This window comes from Brachyistius frenatus, unplaced genomic scaffold, assembly GCF_029030835.1.
Source record: "Brachyistius frenatus isolate BFR_SWC_R1_liver_20210118 unplaced genomic scaffold, ASM2903083v1 Contig_282, whole genome shotgun sequence".
In the NCBI taxonomy this organism is placed as follows: domain Eukaryota; kingdom Metazoa; phylum Chordata; class Actinopteri; family Embiotocidae; genus Brachyistius; species Brachyistius frenatus.
The window spans coordinates 191015-213569 of NW_027210881.1; the positions used below are offsets into that span (position 1 = coordinate 191015).

Below are 22555 nucleotides of genomic sequence, written 5' to 3' on the forward strand. Positions count from 1 at the left end.
CTGAGGCCGCTGAAGGGTTTGACCTCTGACCGTCAGGAAAGGAAAGTTAGGTAAGAAATTATGAGGAAAGTATGTTGAATGCTGAGATTTGCAAGCTACGTGTAGGTCCTGTCAAATACATTTCAGAATGATCATCTGGTCAGCTCAGGTGCTGCGGGTCTTTATTACTTATTCCTTACATTTATGCTGATTCTAATATTTCTGTTAAAAGACTTGGCCATGTTGATTTGTCTGGTAATTTCTGCTAAAGATACATTAATGAAAAAACAGTTATAACTTACCAAAATAAAAGCAGGAAGCAGCAGACAGTAGAGGAAGCGCTAAATAAATTGATTAAACTTAATCAACACACATCTTCAAGTGTGTGGATGGACACAAATGTGACATGTAGGAGCCGAACTGCTCAGAGACTTTAAACACTGAAGTGACGCACGCCATCGGCAACCTGAGGAGGCTTTTAGCTTCTGTCACTGAACCCAGCACACACAGCACCCTCCTCCATTTCCACCCCTCCTTTCTTACGCTTTTTGCACCAGCAAATGTGTGAACTTGCGCCCGGCCGAAAGCAAACAAAACACACTGATACCAGACGTGATCCGCTGGAGACCGAAAGGACCGACTCACACACATCAGATACTGAACCGGAGCTTTAAGTGTTTTCTCTAAAAAGCTTCTTAAGGCACATTTGGATCACCTGGATTTTTACAAAGTAACCCAAACAGCCGTCACCTCCCGTCAACAGTGACGAACCTTGTTAAGAATGAAGCCTCCCTCAAGAATGTGGGCTGAGAATAAAAGAGGTCAAACAGGATCCATTTTTCTTTTCTTTATGTTCTGAACAGTTTGTGCTCCTGTTCTCCTACGTCTGAATTCCTTTGTGCATTTTATCACCTTTTGAGATTTCTGCATCCTGGAGATCAAAATGTATTCAGAGAAAGATTTTGAAAAATAAAAGCCCGTCTTTGAAATGTCATCCTCAGACTGGCTTTTATTAAACCTAAATCTCCCATGCTTACTGCCATGATTTTTAATGCAACAACGCAAACTTAGGGAGAACGAGGAGCTTCCTCTCCGAGTGCAGAACGCTGTCTGCTGCCGACTTTACATCTTTAATGACCCACCCGGAATCATTTATGAGAGTTTTTCTTCTCCCGCAGTCTTCAGCCGGTTAACTTTGCCTGCTTGTGACGTGATCAATCATCCAAGCAAGATGTTGTGTGTCCCACTTTAGCTTCCTCGGGCCGCTGCGTCACACAGCCCGCCGCCACAGCAGACCCACTGGGAGAGCTCAAAGCTCACGGAGGACCATGAAGCAGTAGCTGAGGGCAAATACGCTGTTGTTGTGTTGGTCACTGAGATAATTCATCACATTACAAACTCCTACAAACCACCAGGCAGATGACTCACACTTTTCTCTATAAATCTATGAAAGCAGCAAGAACAAGATAATGTTCCTGTGCTGCAACAATCTGGACTGTTAGACTACTGCACACCTCAGGTAACGCCACAAAAAATGGAAGAAATTAGAGAATGAGTCCTTTGACTACATGTTGAAATGTGACTTCTTTTAAATATTAAAATCTCAAAATTTGTTATAATTTCGTACTGAAGATGTCTCTAATTGAGACTGAAATGCGCACAGAGCACCTCAGCATCCTGTATTTGTCCTGAGTTCCAGTATTGAACATGTCGATCAGGAGTTTCTCTGGTCTGAGCGTCACTCCTGCTGCATAGAAAAGATATGAAATATTTAATGACCATCTATAACCACTCAGGCCTTTTCCCTGATGGAAAATATGGACACTGTGCTGTTTCTGTGTGCCGAGTGCACAGCTACTGACCTGCTTTCAAACTATTCAGGATGACTCTCTAAACTGTTTTATTAGCACCAAACCTGCAACATGTTCAGAATATTTTGCTCTCTTGGTATCCTACATTATGATAACGACTTCCATCCGCCCGAAAATAAACAACATAACAAAAAGCTGCATTCAGATTTAGAACATTTGAATCAAAATAATTTTATCTTTCAAATTTGAATTGAAACCTTCGTCTTCAAAAAGATCCCTGAATTTTTCACTCATAATATCCTGAAACGCTTTCTGTTGGCGTTTCTTCTTTTCCCCTAAAAGCTCCGAAGCCCTGATTGATCGCTGACAGATTGATTTTGTCCATCTTGATTATTTTCTTTTCCTTTTATTCGCCTATACGCAGAGCTGCAGCAGGAAACAGCGCTCTCTGTCTCTGCACACTCCGTCTCCACCCGTCGAGCTGTCAGTGTGCATTACGTCCACCCCAACACACAGGTAGCCCTGCACTTCCTCTGCTCTCCCCCCTGCATCAAGGTAAAACACACTCCTGCTCACTGACAAAGAAGCTCCGTTAGGGGACGATGAATAATGAACATGAACTTTATTTGTAGCAGCGCTTCACAATAACACATACAATGTGTTTTATAGTTAATTAGACATGAATAAATAAAACAGGAATTCAATACGGAGAGAGGACAAATTTTATATTTTGAAAGATCTCCTGTTTTTAGCCGAGACCTTGGTGTGACCGCAGCCATCTGATTTACATGAATTTATCACCTTTAGATCTGAACATCTCTGACTGACAGACAAGGAGGCTTTTAGGGATGAAACAACCTCCACCTCCCATCGGTGTAACACAGATCTAAGCGCCGACTCCCAGCAGACTGCACCAACACTCAGAAACAGCTCTGATTAGTGACACATTCAGAGTGTCATAACATTTGAAGGAGAGATCAAGTACATCAGAAACATTTTTGGGGAAATCTGCTGACATTAAATACATTTAGACTATAATACACCCGGCCAACACCTGTTTTATTTTGAAAGTTACTTTCCTTTAGTGTCTGTTTTGTGTTACACCTTGCCTTGTTCTGAGGATTGAGGTGGAGCAGGATGGGCAGATTGCCAAGCTGGAGCCGAGGGTGAGTGTAACGTGCTGGATGGAGGACCAAGGCCGGACTGCAGTAGGTTGGTTACTGGTTCTGGCCTGTAGCTCATTTTCCCAGGGGGTTCCTCCCCCATTGCCATAGTGCAACTAACAGCACTGAGAGGTTGTGCCTGGATATTCCGCCTTTGTCAATGTCCTGTAAACTATTGCTCTGAAATTGTATTTTCTGGTTGCAATCTTGCAACTCATTGGCCAGAGACGTTCAGTGTTTCTCGTTGTCCTGAAACTCATTGCACTACTAGGTCTCCCTACTTTTTCCAGGACTGTAGTTTGTTGCTGCTACAGGAAGAAGACAATATGAAGAGGACAACATGAAGAGGAAAACATGAGGAAGAAAACATGAACAGGACATCATGAAGTGGACAACATGAAGTGGACATCATGAAGTGGACATCTTGAAGAGGACTGCAGCTTGTGTCTCCTGTCTCTACGAGGTTCCATCGTCTACGTTCTGCAGTTCTCTGCTCTTCAAGGTAAAAACAACAAACCTCAATTCAAACTTCTTTCTGTTCCTCATTTAACTTTGATATTTCCTGTTTGTTCTTTTTAAAGTCACTTCCATCTTTTTTGTCTCATTTGTGCTTCACCGCTTCCTCTTCTCCTTCTTGCCCTGCAGCCTGCTCCTTCTCCTGCTCTGCTCCTTCTCCTGCTCTACTCCGGTTCCTCGGCCTGTTTCACCTCCCTTCCTTGTTTGTTACCTGTTTCTACCTCCTGATGTCTCCTAACGTGTCTTTTACTGTCCGTTCACCTGCTTCAGTTTCCTCATCGGCCTCAGTTGCCGTCACCTGCTCATCTCATCACATTGATTATACATGTTTTTGTCTCTCCTCCCTAGTTTTCAGTCTGTGGTGTCTCCTGCTACGTCCGTCCTTGTGTCCAACCCTGGGACCTGTCGTGGATTTTCAGTTCTTCATCCATACGTCAGGTAAGCAAGACATTTTCACCAGATTTCAGCCCCTCTTCTAAAAACCTGGCTCAATTGACATGGATCAAGTTAAAAGGTCACAGGTGGTGTGTGTGTGTGTGTGTGTGTGTGTGTGTGTGTGTGTGTGTGTGTGTGTGTGTGTGTGTGTGTGTGTGTGTGTGTGTGTGTGTGTTTAGCTGCAGGTCTCTGTGGTCGACTGTCCTGACCTTTACTGAGTGTCGGTGTTCACCCTGCAGGTTTCGACCTCAGCGTGAAGCTCAGGTCAAACCACCACAGAGTGTCTGTGTGGATCACATGTTTGACTGACAGCTCACTGCAGCGTCCACCCAACTCTGAGCCGTAACACACAATACACACTCGGGTTTCAACCTTCTCTGGATAAAAAATAATCTGCTGTAATATCATTAAACAGTTTGTGTCACAAAAGGGCCAAATAATGTTTGTTCACACTGAATGTAAACATGTCAGCGTGTAAACAACTGAAGGGACTCTGTTTACTCTCTGCTGTGATTCTGTTTGACAGGGTGCATTGCTTCACTGATCATCTTCACCCGCACGGTTTGACCTTTAACCCACACACACACACACACACACACATACACACACCCCACCGGTATGTGTGTGTATGTTACCTGGTCCTCCATGTCAATATGTCGGAACAGGTTGGATCAGTGCGTTTGTTTTGGCGACCCTGGCGAACCAGGTGGGTGGAGAGGTCGTCAAATATTGATGCCAGAAGCAAAAGCGACCAACTGTGCTCCTCTTTGAAGGAGCAGAAAACTTTCTTTACGAAGTTCATTACTTTAAGTTTTATAGTTTTGTTTTTAACTTTGTTGGTCCTCATTTCTAATGTTAAGTCGGTAACTTTTGTTTGTATTGGAACTCACGAAAGGACTGTGGTGCATATCAAGCATTTCATTTTCTCCCCACTTGTTCAAGGTTTTTGGTCATTTTCTGTGAATTTCAGCAACAAAATCTGGATTAAGAAATGATGATCTGCGCTTTATAGAAAATCCTGGCAATTCCTTAATATTTTTTGTTCAGAAACCTGTCGAAGTGTTATACTAAACAAATATCCTCTCTGGAGTTTAAAATACATCGAAAATAAACAAAATATGTAGAAGAGAAAAGAACAGAGCCAAACAACTGAAGCCTTCATGGGACCAACAGGTATATAATACTTTAATGCAGTTTGTGTTCATTTGACAGGTTTGTTTCCCTGTTTGTTGTGTTGGCTTTGATATGATGATGTTGAATAATTCAGAGTATTTTCAGCATCCTGCCGCTGTTTTGGTTGTTTTCCTTTTTTCAGTTTTCCAGGAAGCTGCTGAAGCTCACAGATCTGCCTGACCTAAAAGCTCTGACATCTCAGGGGACGATCACACGCTGAGCTGCCAGAAATACTATGTGTGTGTGTGTGTGTGTGTGTGTGTGTGTGTGTGTGTGTGTGTGTGTGTGTGTGTGTGTGTGTGTGTGTGTGTGTGTGTGTGTGTGTGTGTGTGTGTGTGTGTGTGTGTGTGTGTGAGCTCGTCAGTCCAGACTAGAGAGCAGAAACACAACCTCGACCTAGTTACTGAAAAAACAAGCAGAGGAGGGTTCAAGGAAAGAAGATTAGAGCAGAAATACAATATAAAAGCTTTTTCTTGAAAAAAGAGGAGGGAGAGATGAAGAGGGGAGAGCTGAGACAAATCGTCAGAGAGGAAGAGAAGAAAAGATACAACAGAGCAGATGACGAGTAAAGAGGGAGACGGATCAGTTATTGAAGATTGAAAAATGAGAAGAAACGAGTCGGGAAAGAAGACATGACAATAAGAGGAAGGGAAGAGGAGGAGATAAGAGCTGAAACATGGGAGGAAGAAGAGCAATGAATAGAGACGAGGAGGAAAAACACAAAGCAGAATATGGAGAGACAGAAGAGAGATTAAAGGGAAGAAGAGTGGTGATGAAGAGGACATTAATGTGAGGGGAAGAGGACAGGAGAGGAAGAAGAGGAAGAAGACAGGAGGAAGAGGAACAAAACAAGGAGCTGGGAGGAGGAAGAAGAGAAGAGAGGAATGTTGGTTTGGAGGTCACAGCCTCCCTCCTGTTGGTCTGATGGATCCACACTGACAACCAGAGACCACTGGAGACTGTGTGTGTGTGTGTGTGTGTGTGTGTGTGTGTGTGTGTGTGTGTGTGTGTGTGTGTGTGTGTGTGTGTGTGTGTGTGTGTGTGTGTGTGTGTGTGTGTGTGTGTCCTTGCACACCTCTCTTTTACCCACTACGTTGGGCTCTGTCTGGAAATACACACTCACTTACACACTCACAGAGGTCACACAGGACGTATCACAGAGCAGGGCCAGTATCCCAAATACCAGTTCAGACTGGTTTACTGTCCATCAGTCAGACTTATTCGAAGCTTGTTAGCAGGAAGTAGTTAACATGAAATGTAGTACTGTAGTAGTACATGTAGTACTTGTTCAGTTTATGATTGCACTCCTCCTTCTGCGTCATCTCTTCTTCTCCATTCTAAATAACAGCAGTGCGTCTCCCCTGCAAAAATTTGCCAAATTGTCTATGGAGTTCTGAACTGAACTGAAGTTGTGCTCCAAAGTAATTAAAAAATTGAGACGATGATGTCGACGGTGATGACGGACACGATGACAGTCACAGTGGAGATGACAGCAGCGATGATGTTTATTCAGAGGAATGGCTTCACACTTGGCGAGGAGTCGTTAATGTCATCGCATGTTGGACATGTGTGATGTCATTCATCCATTGGACCTGTTAAACCAGTTGGCATCATGCTATGTGTGATGCTGCAAAGTGTGGCATTTGTAAAGAGTTCTTTAAAGTCCTATTTTGTATTTTACTATCAATTTAATGTCAATCAAGAAAGAAAAAGTCATTTTTTTTAACAGCCCGACAGCTCCAGGTAAATTTGGAGTTTCTTTCCTTCATGATTAATTAACATTGTCTTTTATTAGAAATTGAATTTGATGTCATGAAGTGCAGGAAACGTGTGTGGATACGTTTCATTACTTCCTGTCCTCTTCACACGCTCACACCATGGGCTTCTTAGTAGTAACAGTAGTTAGCTGTCACGTGCAAAACTCGATGACAGCATCCATCACTGTCTGTCAGATCTCAGATCTGAGGACCTGATTGAGGACCGGTCGGCGGCAGGGACAATCTGCTCCAGCCGGCCTCTGCAGCCTCCCTCCCTGAGTCACAGCTGCCATGTTGGATCTGAGGAGGGGCGCGAACAAGCTGCCGCGCTGCACCGCCACCGACACATTTATTAACACCTTCGTCCGTCACACTCACACATATTCACACATACTGTATCAGTTTATGCACACAGTTCACCGACTGCACACCGTCTCTCATTTTGTCAGCTGTTATGTTGTAAATAAATTTGAATTGACTTTATAGGACGGAGGCATGAGTGGCTCAGTGTGATGATTGACAGCTGATGGGCGGGTCCTGTCTTCGGTGTGTAACAAGTTGTGTGTTTGTGTCTGAGTGTGTGAAACCCACTAAATTCTTCTAGTAGCAAAGTACATGTACACGTATTACTATAGTACTACTGCGACTGGCCTATACTTTTACTGGTGCTACCATACTTACTACTACAACTACTACTGTTAGTACTGCTGCTACTGAAATAGTAGTAGCAGTAGTGGTAGTACTAGTGGGGTACTTTAAAACTGCTTGTATATGTGGTATTACTGTGTTGTTGCAAATGCCACTTGTATTTGTAAGTACTGCAAGGATTCTACTGCCTACGCAACTATATAAACTATATGTTTGTCCTAATGTACTTCCACCATTACATACCACTATGAGTACTCATGGTACCACTAGTACCATTTATGCTGTTAATACTCCCTGTTGCTTACAAGTAATGATGCCACAACCACTACTTCTAAAACTGTTCCTACTGTCAGTGGTATTATTACTACTACTACTACTACTACTACTATTACTACTACTACTACTATTACTACTACCACTACTACTACAGTTCTTCAACTACTGCTGGTGCTAGAACTACTATTACTACTACTGTTACTATTTAAGCAACTACTGATACTTCTATTGTTAGTACAGGTACCTCTCCTACAACCATTGTCGCTACTACTAATATTACTGTTTAAAATTAATTTAAAAGTATTATCTCTGTTGTTATGGTATTACTACATGTACAACATGCGATTGTTCCTACTGCTTCTACTATAAATGTTATTAGTACCACTGCTGCTGCCGCTGTCCATAAAGGAGTCAGTAATCTGCTGTCCTGCTGTGCTGCCTCTGTTTTCCAGCAGACCTGCTTCGCCCCCTGCTGGTCGGCAGTGCAAACTACAGTCTTGAGTTCAACCCACCTGAGCTGCTCACAGCCTGCGGTATGTACAGATTTGCACTCTGCTTCTCCCCAGCTGTTTCTTAAGAAGTGGTGCATTTACAGCTTTGATGTTATTAAGCATTTGTTCCTGCGGACGTTATACGCTCTTCTTGTAAACAGCTTTAAATTAATGTGATGGAATTGTGTAAAATGTCCAAATGGAGACAGTAGAAAACCCAATCAACCAGCAAAAGTGAGGGAGATAAATAAGGAGTCCAACTTTAATGTTCGCAGCAGCGGCGGAACACAGAGGTAATCTTCATCCACGGGGATTAACGATTAGCGTCTTCATTGAGACTGCTTTCATGTGCTTCACTGTCAGGGTTTCTGTCTTACTGTAATCCTCCTGCTCTCTGATCGTCTGACGGCCGACAGCACAGCTGGGCCCGTAAAACACACCAGCTGTCCTCAGCTGGACACATCTGGAGCAGGTAGTAGTGGAGGTAGCAGAAGAAGATTAGTGGTTGTACTTTCAAAAATATATGAAGTGGTGATTTTACAGTTTGTACTCTCAGAACAGAAACTGAAATCTGGGTCCAAATACAGTAAGCTGATACAGAGGATCATGAATGTGATCATAAATTATATTATTTATTGTAGAGATCCAAGATTTTTCCTAAATCAGGTGCCGGGGACCTCAGAAACTCCTCCAATAATCATATTAAGTGTACTGGTCACCAAAGTAGTTTCCAGCTGCTGTTATTGTACAGGCTGCTTTGAAACCGGATCCCTGCAAGACACCCAATATCTGTGAGAGGAAACACGACTGTATCATCAGCAGCACTGTGTGCAGGGAACATCTCAACGGTCTGCAGCGTGTTACAGTAATTCACCACACCATTAAATCTTCCCCTAATTTACAGATTTATTTCTCCATTTACGTGCTGCATGTTTTGTATTCTGTTTTAATTGTGAAACTGAATATTGTCTGTGTTTTTCTCTACACATTTCGCCTCCTGACAGTCACAGCGGTTCAACACAGACCAGACGCATTAGCCACACTCATTAAACATATGGCATCCGCTGTGTCCCTGAAGGTCTGTCTCTTAATTCGTTTAATGATGCCGTCATGTTTCTTACTATGTCTGCAGACGTTCGTTTAATTTCAGCATTCGTCAAGAAACAACATTCAATGACATTATAGACAATGCAATTATAATCCAGGAAACAGTTGCTTATAGATTTGATTTTACAATGACTTTGAGTATCTTTGTAATGCTACTTAATAGATAATAAATATCGTACTATCTCCTTGAGTTTGACAGCTGCTTTGTGCACCTGCTGCACAAATTCAGATTTTACATATACAACACGTGATGAGTTCACAAATAATGATGCATTTGTAAGATCATTTTTAACCAAAAGTAAATAAATTAGTTAAAATCAGCAGCCAAACACTCAAATGTCACTCAAACATTAATATAACTGCAAAAGTTGCCCATTAGGTCGGTTTTTAAATCCTATTTTAGCCTTTTTTTTTTTTTACTGGCTTTACTTATATCAGAGTATTTTTACATGGTGACTAAACTTGTACTGAAGTAAATGACCTAAAGTCTCACATAAATTCCAGTTTTTTAGGAAAAATATGAACTAGACATGACCCGACAAATCTCCCCGAGCCCTGTGCCCCCGTTTGCCGACTAAAGAAACGGCACTTGACTCAGCAAAATGCCGAACAGAATTTGGGTTAAAGAGCTGCAGGACAAGTTGGGCTTGGAGCTCCGATTCCTGGGTTAATGGAGGTGGTTTATCTGGGCTGGGGATTTGGACGTATTAGTGTAATCTTTCTCTCAGTGACCAACAGGTCTCCTCATCACCTATCCAATACATCTCAGCTTCATCCTACAGATGACAGTAAATAATGTCACATCTGGGCAGCAGCTCTCCTCAGATCTCAGCAAAGAGTCACAACTTCATCACCGGAAAACAACCCGATTTACTCACTTTAATTTAATTTAAGTTGAATATTTTGTTTTATTTTTGATCCACAGGTGTCAACTCAAGGATTTAAACACTAAACGCAGCCAATACATTTGAGCACAGTATCAGATTCACGACCTCGACATTATTTACTCTCGTCAGGAAGCAACAAAAACAGGAAGTTGACCAGCCGATGTGGAACAAAGTGAAGTTTTATCAACAAGAGCAATCAAATTAAGAGTAAAATTAAAACTCCGCAAACATGATAATAATATATTTAATTGCACATTAATATTTGCATTATACGGTGTTTACAAGGTGACAAACAACATGAATCTTAAATTTGTACCACAGTAAACAGTTCGAATATGTATTTTAGTTTTTATATAAAAAAAAAAGATTCAACCTGCCTCTTTACATTTCTTTAATGTTTTTTCTTGCCACAGACGCTCATCCTGATAAAAAGGTGGAACAGAGAAAGAAAGCCCAGCTCTCCGCTCCACCTTTTTGTGATTAAATGTATGAATCTATAAATAAACGGGAACGACACGGAGATAAACACCGCTGTGCCTGCAATCAATCAAATCTGTCCAGACCTTCTAATTCTCAGCTCTGTGGCCCAGTTTGGCTTCAATCTCTTAAAGCTGCGCTCTCATAACCTCCCCCCACACACACACACACACACACAGCATTGCATGGTGAATAATTGACGAGCTCTCCCTCCCTCTCTTTCTTCCTCCCCCCCTTCTGTGTCTCTTTCCATCACACTCTGTCTTTGTGGTGTCGCTTGTCGGGTTTTCCAGGCCCTCCCTCGCCTCCGTCACGTCCACTTTCCACCTACCGCCGGCTGGATGTTGACGACTGTCATCAGGTAGAGCCGGAGGAGCAGCTGCTGGTAAGAATAAACCTTTAAATTATAACAGGAGAGTGGACAATGTTTGGGGCTTTTACAGGACATCACGCAGGGAAGATGCTCTTTTTATTCTCGCTCCGTCTCATCTCTTTTTATCTCTTTATTCAGCACAATAATATTCTGACGAAGACTTTATGAAAGAAGAGAAACAAGCGTGTTGAACATCTGTTTAGCTGCTTTTTACTTCATATGCAATAAGGACGTTTTTATTATCATCTCTACGAGAAGTTAGGACACGAAAAGAACATTTCTGTGACCAGTTTTCCATCTTCAAGACAGTTTTAATCATCAGACATGGAAGCAATTTACCTCCTGTTTTCATCAGGAATGTTCTCAGATCAATAAATGGTTCTGGTATCATATTGAAAAGCATTTTTCACATGTTTTTATGTTGCACTGGGTAGGATTTGTTTGATGCTCTTAACATATGAGTGGTTTTTTTGTATTTTGTTGCTGCGTTTCTGCCATTTAATCTTTTCTGTTATATAAAGATAAATGAATAACATCTTGAAACTTGATTTTTTTTGTGTGTAATTCATCACATTAAACATGGACTATTCATTTTTGCTGTAACACGGATTCACTTACTCCGAACAGCTTTGACAAAAAATTCAGAGTCCCTGTTTACTGTGATTGATTAAACGATTTGAGCAACGGTCTTCCGCTTGATTTTTATGTTATAGGAAATAAGTAGAAGCTCAAAGCTGCCTGAAACAGGAAGAAAATCAAAAACTGTGCAGCTCACCTTCAGAGCTGATCACAAAAACAGGAAGTTTACTGGAATCGTCTCTTAATAAAGGGGTTGAAATTTTGACAAACATGTTCTTTCTCACGCTGCGTTCAAACTGTTTGCAGTAAAAGTTGATATGTTCCACACAGGACTGTTAATATCTCCAGAGAGCCGACGAGAGCCATGAAGGACTTAGTGTTGCTCCTCCTGCTGGTGACGGAGGCGTCCTCCAGGTCTCACAGCACCTGGTGTGAGCTTGGCTGTGACTGTCGTGGAGATCTCAGGTTCACCATCTGCTCCCGAGCCCTCTTCACCCAGCTGCCCAGCAGAGTCCCCACCGCCACCGAACTGCTCGACCTGTCCGACAACCACATCTCCGTCATCCCCGCGCGCTCCTTCAGCAGCAACCGCAAACTCAGAGTGCTGCTGCTGCCCAACAACAACATCAGCACGGTGGAGGACGGCGCCTTCTCTCAGCTGGAGTTCCTGCAGAAGCTGGACCTGAGCTGGAACCGGATCTCCACCCTGACGGAGGGGTTCTCCTCCGGCCTGGCCTTCCTGCGGGAGCTGCAGCTCGCCCACAACCGCCTGACCCACCTGGACAGCCGCTGCTTCCTGCACCTGGACGGCCTCCAGAGGTTAAACCTGACCTGCAACAGCATCCAAACCATCCAGGTGAGGTCCTTCTCCTCCATGAGCGGCCTGCGACAGCTCCACTTGGGGGGCAACCGGCTGGCGTCTCTGAAGAGCGGCATCTTCTCCATGCTGCGCTCCCTGGAAGTCCTCAACCTCGCCGGGAACCAGATCAGTGAGATGGAGACGGCCGTCTTCAAGCCACTCAGTAGCATGATGTTACTCAACCTGGCTGGCAACCAGATGTCCACCGTCTACTTCAAGACCTTCCTGAGCATCCACACCTACAGCACCCACATCCTGCTGGAGGGGAACCCCTGGAACTGCGACTGCGACCTGCAGAGAGTTTTCCGGAAGCTGCGCAGCATCCAGAGGCTCTTCCTGGACGACTACTACAACCTGACCTGCAAAGTGCCGCCCGTCCTCCACGACTACCTGCTGACGCACGTCGACACCGAGCTGTGCATCGCCGAGACGGTAACCGTGCTCATCATTACCGTCACCGTGGTGATAACCGTGCTGGCCGCCATGGTGATGGCCGAGAGGACGAGGAAGAAGAAGAAGAAGGGGAAGCACTGGACGCAGCAGGAGGATCTGTCAGATGAGTCGGACTACTGAAACACATCTTTCTCTTCTTCTCTTATTGTTCGATATGAATCACAGTTCAGCCTCGTTCTGTCTTTTACTACGCTGTATTTCCTCCGTACAGGTTTCATACTCTGCCTCGGCGAGGCTGCTTAAATCCCACATGAACATCTGCTTGCCTGGAAAGAGATTTCACATTCTGCAGTTCATCATTGTCGGATTCTCGCTGGAAGGACTTTCCATCTGCTTCACACCACAAAGCTTCCTTTTAAACGCAGACCACACAGGGAATTATTCCACAACATCTGCTTCATACAAAACATGTCAAATGCAGTAAATGTATGGAGATTTTCCCCCAACGTTAACATCTTAATATTAAAAGGTTTAGTGGTGAATATGTTTTAACATGAATGGATGTCCTGATGTTAAAGCAGTGGGTGTTTGTTGTTTATGTCCCTGATGTTAGTCCGGCTGCAGGAAATATTAAAGGGGATGTTCTTTAAGAAAAATTGTCACAGCTCATATTTTGTATTTTTAGATAGAAAAGCAGCTCCAGAAAGAAACAGCTTTTAGCTCAACCGTCCTGATGCAGCGTGGACGTTTGCGGCTCCCCCTTACAGGTAAGAAGGTTTACTGCATTGAAAGTGTTTTACTTGAAGCAGCTTGTTGCTTTCTGGTGGGATAAATTTATGACAGCAACTCTTCTGGTCGTTTTCGAGGAGTCTTCGCCCACCTGTCTGGTTCAAATTAGCATCATTTACACTCCTGCTACTAAATACAGGGATGTTATAGTAAAACTGGCACATGTCCAATATAGTCTCGTGTGAAAAATAATTACGGACAAAAGTTTCCAGAAAAACAGGTTAGTGTGGTAATTGGTACATTTTCTAACAATTTTTTTTTGCCATACAGACATGGTTACTAATTTACATAAACTTAAGGGAATTTCAGAAGCTACATAAAGATTTACAGATGAGTGTGTGTAATTAAAATCTCTTTTATCCCTTTGGAACAAAACTGTCATGGTTCTGCCTTTTACTTTGGTGGGTTTACTGTTTTATTTTGAAATCACTTCACTTCCGGTGCTGTTTGTTTACCCGAAACCAGGTGAGTAGAGATCCAGCTTCAGGTGTGCTGTTAGGTACTCTCTCTTCTTGAATACTACAGCGACAGAAACAAATATTCATAGGTAATATATGAGCCTTTATGCTGTAGAATATAAGTATTAAATGTGTGTGTCTGTAAATATATTAGACTTGTATGAGTCTAATATATTTAAGCTCAGGTGAATTTTATTTTAATTATTGGTAAATATTTCCATATAAATCACGTATATTTTAAATATTGGTGATGGACATACTGTACATTGACATATATGAAGGATATTGAATGTCATTTAAATATGACCACACATTTTCTGGACTCCTTCACTTCTAAATCTAAATCTCAAAGTTATTAAAAGCAGAATCTGCAATTATTAAATATTTTGGTATGAGAAAGATCATTTTCTGTTTGTTAACTTAAAAGTAAAATACATGTTCTGTACCTCAAAACTGTACGAAGCAAATGTAAATGACTGAAATTCAGGAATGCAGTTCTCCGTTTCAGCCACAAGAGGGAGCAGTTTGATTTCTGATTCATACTGATTCTCCAATCAAATAAAAAACAGGAACGGTCAGAAAGTGAAACCTTTATTTTTATAAAAGCATCAGTAAATAAAACATATCAAGGAGAGATTTTACTTTGACTTGACAACTTACTACAACTTTACTTCATCACTATCTTTAACAGTAGAAAATGATTAATTTATGCAACTATTTTCTTCAAGTCTTTCTTTCTTCAGTTCATCGCTTTTCATCCCATCTTTGTTTGTCTACAAACAAAAGCTTTAATATTAAAAAAATAGAAATGCACCACATTGGGTTGGACAATCGTATAAAGTCACATTTCTTACAGCTGGTCGATAACTCTGTTAATCAGAGTCCAATTTGCAGTTAATATCAGCATAAAATATGACAACAAACCGGCTGGACATTTTTTATCAGCTTCGGAAAACCCAACATTTTAGTGCAGAAAACTACATTTTAGAAAACAGCCATTTTTTGTTTTTAAAAATCAGTCTTTTAAAATTCTTTTGTTTGTTTATTGTTGTGTTCTTTTGAGAAATCTTCTCTGTCGTGTCATGTTTTGCACTTCCTGAGTCGTTCATAACACTTTGTCAACCCGATTCAGAGTTTTTTAACGTTCACTGAATTAAAATTAAAATGCAGGTTTGGACCGATGACAAACTACTTTCCAGGCAGTTTCGTCTTTTCATTGTAAACAGGATGCAACAGCTGTGTCTTGCTGCCATTGAGTGGCGCCAGTGTGTAAAGTTGCCGAGTGCAGCTTTAGAAAATGGGCTTACTTATAAAAAATTAAAACGTCCCGTCTCACATCTTTGTTGTTTCATCCGTGTAACAAATCTAAAAAGCTCTTAAGTCCTCAGTGAAGTCAGTAATCTACATGTGTTCCTATTCCTTCCTTCATTCTTCCTCTTTGCTTTTCAGAGGTTCTTTGGCCTGGAGCGCCGTATCGGAGCCGACAGACTCGTCGTCGTTGTCGATGTTGTCGTCGTCATCGTCGTCCATCTCGTTGGTGATGTATGAGCCTTTATGTCTGGACAGGCACCACATCAACACAGCAATTACACAGATCAGCAGCAGCAGCACCGCACTGACGATTGCTGCAAGGGTGGAGGAACAACATCCAGAGGGGGAGGTGAGATCGGAAATCACACATTTAATGAATGTATTTTTCACACATGGTCATCAGTTTTCCATCATTCTGTGTCTGGACTCCGAAGTGGGTCCCTCTTTCAGTTTTTAATTATATCACTTCTAATACATTTATATAACACAATAAAGTTAGTCCCAAAATTTCGGTGTGAAAACCTAATTGGAGAAATAAGTTTCCATGAAATTAGCTGGAAAATACAAGAATCGTCAAATAAAGTGTAAAGTTAAATTATCAGTAAACTAAAGAAAAGTCAAGACAATTTTAATGGAACTTCACACCATGCTGCACCCTGGAAATAAAATTTGTAGTCCTGGTTTTTAGAGTCATTAAATATATAAGTAAACATAAAGGTTTATGTCTCACCTCCGACTAATGCTGCAAAATCTCCATACTCCATGCCAGTGGCTGTAAAGACAAATAAATGTTGAATTTAAAGTGACAATCAAGTGATCTACACTGTTATGAACTCTTTGATCAGATTCTGCATTAAGAAAGAACCACAAAACTTATTTTCAAAGGTCCAGATGAGACTTTCTCAACAGTAAATCTGTTTTATTTTGTTATCTGCTCTTGCAGTTTATCTCAGTCTGCAGACACTGAGCCACCACACCCACGTCGAGCTACAGGCAGCTCTCATCAAGTTATCTGGAGGAAACACAGCAACAAATTATTTATTTATTTATTTTCTCGGCTCAGAATTCAGCCATGCGCGGTATTTAAACATTTTAGAGCAGCGGTGTGTTTGGGTCTTTCAAATTAAATAAAAGCACGGTCTTGTTATCTTGAGAATTAATAACTAAATTGACATCTTCAGATTACAACTGTTCGCAGCTTTGACTGCAAACTTTCCAAAGATTTATTAAGAAAAATAGGCCGGCAGGCTACACAAGAAATCTATTTAAAAATGTTGCATTTAGGTGTTTTTGTCAGGAAGTGACTCTAAAATTGACTTTACTGTTGGATTTAGTGACAAAATAATGCTCAAAACACAGCGATGTAGGCGGTTGCTGTAGAAATGACAGTTTTATACTCATTTGAAATGAGTCCCAAATAAGAAAAACAGCCAACAACTCAAAATACAAAACGTGGTCTCTTCATATCCAGCTGTGATTTTCACCTTCGGTTCAAGAAAACTTCTCTCGTAGGAGCTCAATCTTACGCTGACCTCGAAGTTCAGGAGTCTAAGCGGAACCAGTCGGTTAATCTGCATCTCCTCCACGTACCGCTGCAGATTAGTTGTATATGAACGTTAGTTGTAGGAGACGGTTGTTTTTTAGCCCACGTCGGCCCTGTTCGGCCCTGCTGTGGAAACCGGGGCCGGCGGGTTTCAGTGTGTCGGCTCTTATCTCCACAGTAACAGACCCCTAAGGTGTCGCGCTCGCTCTTTCCCATGATCCTCTCTGGCATCAGGCCGATAATACACTCCCTGCCGAACACACACAAAGCCTGCGCTGGCTCAGGGCGTGTGTGTGTTTGTGTGTGAGTTAATGTCCTTTACAACATCCTTCTTCCATATCGACCTATAATAACCGACATGAATGTAAACATGAAACATCATCTGTCATCATCATTTGGCATCACTCCCAAAATATCAGTATTGATTTTTGGTTTTAATTTTCTCCTCGTGGATGAACTTTCTTTTTGAATTTCCTCTTTTTAATTGAATCGTTTTAAAGAAATAGTTTGACCTTCTGGGGATGATTAAATATTTATTTCCTTTTCGATCAGGTGCTGCTTCACAGTGTTAATATTGCAGTTTACATGAGCTGTTGCTATGGACACAGATAATAGATGATGCTTTTTGTGAGATGGGAAAAGATTTGGATACAATTGTTTTTTTGTTGTTTATCTGTTTAATAATAAATAAAAAAAAATTCAGTGTGTTTCAATGTAGAGGGAAAAACAAGCTCATTAGAAGATTATTTATTTTTTCAAATAAATGTTAGCTGGCGTTCTCCACGGAGGTGATGCGACTGGTCTCTGCCGGCAGCAGCAGCCTGGTTGTGGATTTTAAATTCAACGTCAGAGTGATGTTGTCGAGAGAAGAGAGTTTCCTGAAGTGTCGCACTAGTCCTTTAAAGGAGTCTCAAACATGTACGTACCCTTTGCCCCGATTCTGGTCACGAGCTCCGACCCAGGAGGACGAGTTTCAGCTGATGTTGGAACCCACGGTGCCGCAGTGTGTATGTTCATACTGACGTTGACCTGCAAAGAAAAAAGTAGTTGTTGAGATATTTCAGTCTGATCATTTTATATCCCCTTTAATATAAAAGTTTTCTGCAGTTAATGCAGCACCCATTTTATTAGAGTTCGCTGCTATCTAGCTGTAAATTACAAGAGTGATTCCCAGAAAGTTGAACACCAATTAAAATGGAGAAAGTGTTGAGTCATTACATTTGAGAAGAAAACTAATATGAGAAAAATGAGAAATGGTTCATATCCATCAGAGAGAAACCACAGATTCTTATTGACTCAACACAAATTATAGATCCCCTTCATTTTATTCTTTATGTTGGTGGAAATTCTTTAGATTTGTGTTTCAAATTGATATGAAGCTCAATGAATTCACAGTGAAATCTGTGTCTAATCAGGAGGTTTACTTCTGTTTTGTGTCTATTTAATTTACAGCAGCAAAACAGGGAATAAATGATCAGCATTTAATTACATCGCAACATCAGAACTGTTTGCGTGATGGAGGAGATTCAGTTCACCGTCAGATGTTTTTTTATACAGATCAATATTCAATCAGTTTCTGTCTGGAAGTGAGAAATTCACTCTGAAATCAGCTTGTAAAGATTCATCAAACTGTTAAATTATCAAGCAGCGCCAAATGTGTGAGGAAACATTTTTCGCACAAAATGTCTCCAAACTGGCGTCTTTTCAGGGAACTTTGTGCCTCCAGTTTTTCAAATCAGAAACTCGAGGGAATGACACACGAATGCACCCAAAAATTCCATGTTTGTGTCCAATAACACGAGTCATGCTTCACAAAAGTATCTCACAGCTGCAGAGCATGAAGGCTAAAACACAGAAATATGAGACTTTAATCAGATTTTACAATCAGATTACCACATTTTTGTGTTGCTTGTACATCCTTGACTCCTGTTTGTAAGCTAAATGAACATATACAGCTAAGTTGTTAATATATGACAGTAAAAACTACGTATGCAATTATTTGAACTGCAGTTTGCAGCTTGTTCCCCACAGAAATGATAAAAAACAGTCCAGGTTAGAGAAACTCACCCAAGTTAGAGTCAGCAGGCAGATCCTGAAGAAGAAGAAACACAACAGAACCTTTGCTAGACAACTCAAACACACACACACACACACACACACACACACACACACACACACACACACACACACACACACACACACTCACAGATGGGTGTGGTGTCAGTCCCCAGAGTTGAGATCTGTTCCCCCTCCGGCCAATGGCAGCGCTGACTCCGCCTCTCTGATGCTAAACAGCCTGCAGATGTCTGAAAGTGTGCAGCTGACAACGCCTCTTGCATCATCTGTTAACACACACACGGGATCGTTTCTCACTGTGTGTGTGTGTGTGTGTGTGTGTGTGTGTGTGTGTGTGTGTGTGTGTGTGTGTGTGTGTGTGTGTGTGTGTGTGTGTGTGTGTGTGTGTGTGTTGTCTCTCACTGTGTTGAATAATCTTCACCTTCAGCCTGTTTATGATTGTAGATCTCGGTCCTCTCCTACATGTATCCTGAGTTAGTGTTTGTCTATATTCTCCAAAGAACAGAGGGTTTAATGATGTGGCTGTTTAACGTTAGATTTCTCCCTGTCAACGCCTCGACTTTAAACACACACCGCTGCACACTCAATGCGCTCGACGGTCAAGTTGTGCAGCTCTTGTGAAATCTGTTTTCTACTTGAGTGACACTAAAGCCAGACGTGTCTGTGTTTTGTTTCTGCAGTCATGCGCAGGAAATAGGTTGCAACCGTGCAGCAGCCGTGCAGCAGCCGTGCAGGAGTTTACCGGCGAACCTGCGCTGCAGAAGCTCCTCTCACTGTGAGTCTTTTGTGATGAGTTGAGTGAAAAAGTGTGTAAAGAAACATTTGAGAGAGAAAATATTCATTATTCATTCTCACTCTGAGACTAAATCAGGTCCTGGCTGCTGCTTCTCATTATAATGAAAACAATGCGACCACTTTAAAAAAAACACACACACACAAGCAGCACACTGAATTCTTTTATTCCTCTGAGCCTCACAAACTCCAAAACTAGCACATCATCCCTTCAGACGGTCGACCAACCGAAGTGGAGAATAACAGCAGTGAAGTGTCTCTATGTTATGTGAGCAGAGATTTACGCACCTGTAATCATAAAATAAATGTCTCAGTCCGCCTTCATAAAACATCTGCTCACAGCAAATCACAGAACGGGAGCTCAAAAGTGACCAAGTGAATTGGAGCAATAAGAAGAAATCATTTAAATGATGCTGATTTGCAGGAGAATGAACCCGTTTCTGTTTTCTCGGGATTAAAAACAGTTTTTCTCTGAATATTCAGCTGGTGGTCGATTGAATGGATGTTTTACAAGCAAGTTGATGTTGTAGGAGTGAAAACACTGACAACAACATCTCAGATGTTTTATGGTTGAGCAACTCTGCAGAACCACGACTACAATGTCGGCTGTAGGTTTGAATAATTAATAATTTTTGATTTATTATTAATAAACAGACAAGAATATTATTTCTCTAACCTCAGTAAAATTAAAAGAATTCTGTATGTTTCTTTTAAATCAGCAGGAATGTTTTCCTTTGTTTCTGTAAAAGTGAAGACGTTCAAAACTCAGACTCACAAATCGATAATTTAATGCTCTTCATATTACAAACAAATCCACATTTCTGAATCCACATCATCATCATCATCATCAGACTCTTCAGTCCCAAACTGTTTAGATTAACATTTCCACCCTGTGTCGATGTTTTTAGATTGTTTGACTCAATATGAACTATAACAGGATCAAACCTGCAACAGAAGCAGAAAAGGAAACTAAACATAATGAAACTAATTTTTAGGAAACAGCAGCTACTAAATCACAACTTTTTATGATTATTAAAGCAGCCAGCGAGTTACAGTTACATCATTTTTGATTATTTGTTCACAAACTACCTAAAAAAAACATTTCAGAAGACTTCCTTCACCCCAAAAAGCACGAATCAGTTTATTAGGCAACGGGACTCAGACTCTTTGTTAATTTAGTGGCCACTTAACATTTTAAGTGCAAAAATCTCAAATGAAGGATTTGTCCAAAACCAACCAGACACATGTTTTTGTGCAACAACAACAACAACAAAATCAGAAGCCATATTGAAAATATTACTAGCCATTTAAATGCTTATAATAAAAGGATGAACATACCATATAATTGTCAACTTGACTCAACCAAAGTAGCAGCTAGAGTAGCTAAAACTCAATGTTTTAAAACATTTGGTAGCCAGGTGATTATTTTTAAATGTTGTGCCTAACTTGCTCGTCTGTTTCGATCTTTGATAGTCAACAAGGTTTTCCAAGCACAGGAGCCCTTCAGTAGTTGTTTGGTGTTGATTAACTTATCAGCCACTTTCTCAATTTAGTCGGAGATCTTAACTGCAAAATCTGTAACTGATGATTTGTGGCTGTCAGAGAAACTTATTAGCCCGCTGCGTCATCTATTAGCCGAAGAGAAAATTTGACTCCAAACTACAAAAACTTACAAGCCTCTTTCAAAACTTCACTGGGCCACTGGCAGCCAAATGTAGTAGCCATTCCTGAACCCTAGTGAACACGGCCATTTTTAAAATCTCACCGGTCCTTTCAAGAGCAGAACTTTGAATTATTGATTTCCGAACGGCCGACTTCAGCAGCCAAAATTAGTCGCCCCAAAATCAGGAGGTCAGAACAGATTTTTCCAACAGCTTAAAATAAAAGAGACATTAAAAAAGTCCATTTCTACAGCGAACGAGGGCCTCTGAAAACCGCTTTAATCAATATTTGAACTACTTTTAGAAATCAGTGGCTACTTTAACGAACCTCAGTTTTGAGGGCTTTGCAAGCGAACTAGATATTTAGAATCAAACAAACAACAAGGTTGGTTTCAGACGAAGGAACGACTAGACTGGGGTTTGTTGGCTGAGTCGAGTTTTCTCCACCATCAACAGTCTGTGCGTTGCTATGCTTCTGCTTCTTTAGAAGTTGCTGCAGCTCCCCTTTTGTCTCGATGGCCGCCGCCCCCTTTACTCGTCTTCGTGCTGGAAGAACTCGTGGCAACAGATGGTAACCATGGAGATGAATGTCATGAACTCCTGGAAGTCGCACTCGGCGTCGCCGTCGGCGTCCAGGCTCTCCATCAGGCCGTCCAGCGCGGCCTGGTCTTTGACGTGCTGCGGGGAGGGAGGACGTCACATCAGGACACGGACAACAAACGGCTTTTCAGAGCTGCACTTTTTACTGAAGTCAATGATTTTAAAACACTTTCTCTCTCACCGCCATCAGATCTGGGAGCTCGTCTTGAAGCAGATCTTTCAGCTCGCCCTTCTTCAGTTTGTGTTTGTCTCCCTCTCTCTCCGAGTACTTCTGAAACACTGCGATGATGGTCGCCATCGAGGTCTCCAGGTCAGTCATCGTCCACCCACGGGGAAGATCAAAATCAGCAGGAGACGCTCACGGTTTCACTCACTGGTGGTAAAATACAGAAGTGAGTATC

At 41.6% G+C, this 22555-nt stretch overlaps 4 protein-coding genes across 6 annotated transcripts in view; 2 read left to right on the forward strand and 2 right to left on the reverse strand.

Annotated features, from left to right (window-relative positions):
- The first annotated feature begins 8259 nt into the window (after positions 1-8259).
- Positions 8260-13987, forward strand: LOC138634896 (leucine-rich repeat-containing protein 4C). The gene is given in 4 exon segments (XM_069722099.1): positions 8260-8291; positions 11014-11105; positions 12003-13050; positions 13052-13987. Coding segments are annotated over 2 exon segments (1371 nt in total). The 5' UTR covers positions 8260-8291; positions 11014-11105; positions 12003-12036; the 3' UTR covers positions 13409-13987.
- A 754-nt stretch (positions 13988-14741) lies between these two features.
- On the reverse strand, positions 14742-19202 carry gypc (glycophorin C (Gerbich blood group)). The gene is made up of 4 exons (XM_069722102.1): positions 19093-19202; positions 17952-18054; positions 16213-16254; positions 14742-15796 (listed from the first exon to the last, which is right to left on the reverse strand). Exons 2-4 carry the CDS (start codon positions 18040-18042, stop codon positions 15597-15599), a joined length of 333 nt encoding a protein of 110 aa, XP_069578203.1. The 5' UTR covers positions 18043-18054; positions 19093-19202; the 3' UTR covers positions 14742-15596.
- A 1462-nt stretch (positions 19203-20664) lies between these two features.
- Positions 20665-22473, reverse strand: s100b (S100 calcium binding protein, beta (neural)). Its single transcript, XM_069722161.1, has 2 exons — positions 22336-22473; positions 20665-22232 (listed from the first exon to the last, which is right to left on the reverse strand). Exons 1-2 carry the CDS (start codon positions 22471-22473, stop codon positions 22086-22088), a joined length of 285 nt encoding a protein of 94 aa, XP_069578262.1. The 3' UTR covers positions 20665-22085.
- The window catches only part of LOC138634919 (SH3 domain-binding protein 4-A-like), a 34120-nt gene continuing 34023 nt past the window's right edge, over positions 22459-22555 (forward strand). For all 3 annotated transcript variants that reach the window (XM_069722134.1, XM_069722133.1, XM_069722135.1), the window contains exon 1: positions 22459-22546. The gene's annotated coding sequence lies outside the window, so the exon portion shown is untranslated. The remainder of the gene's footprint in view (positions 22547-22555) is intronic.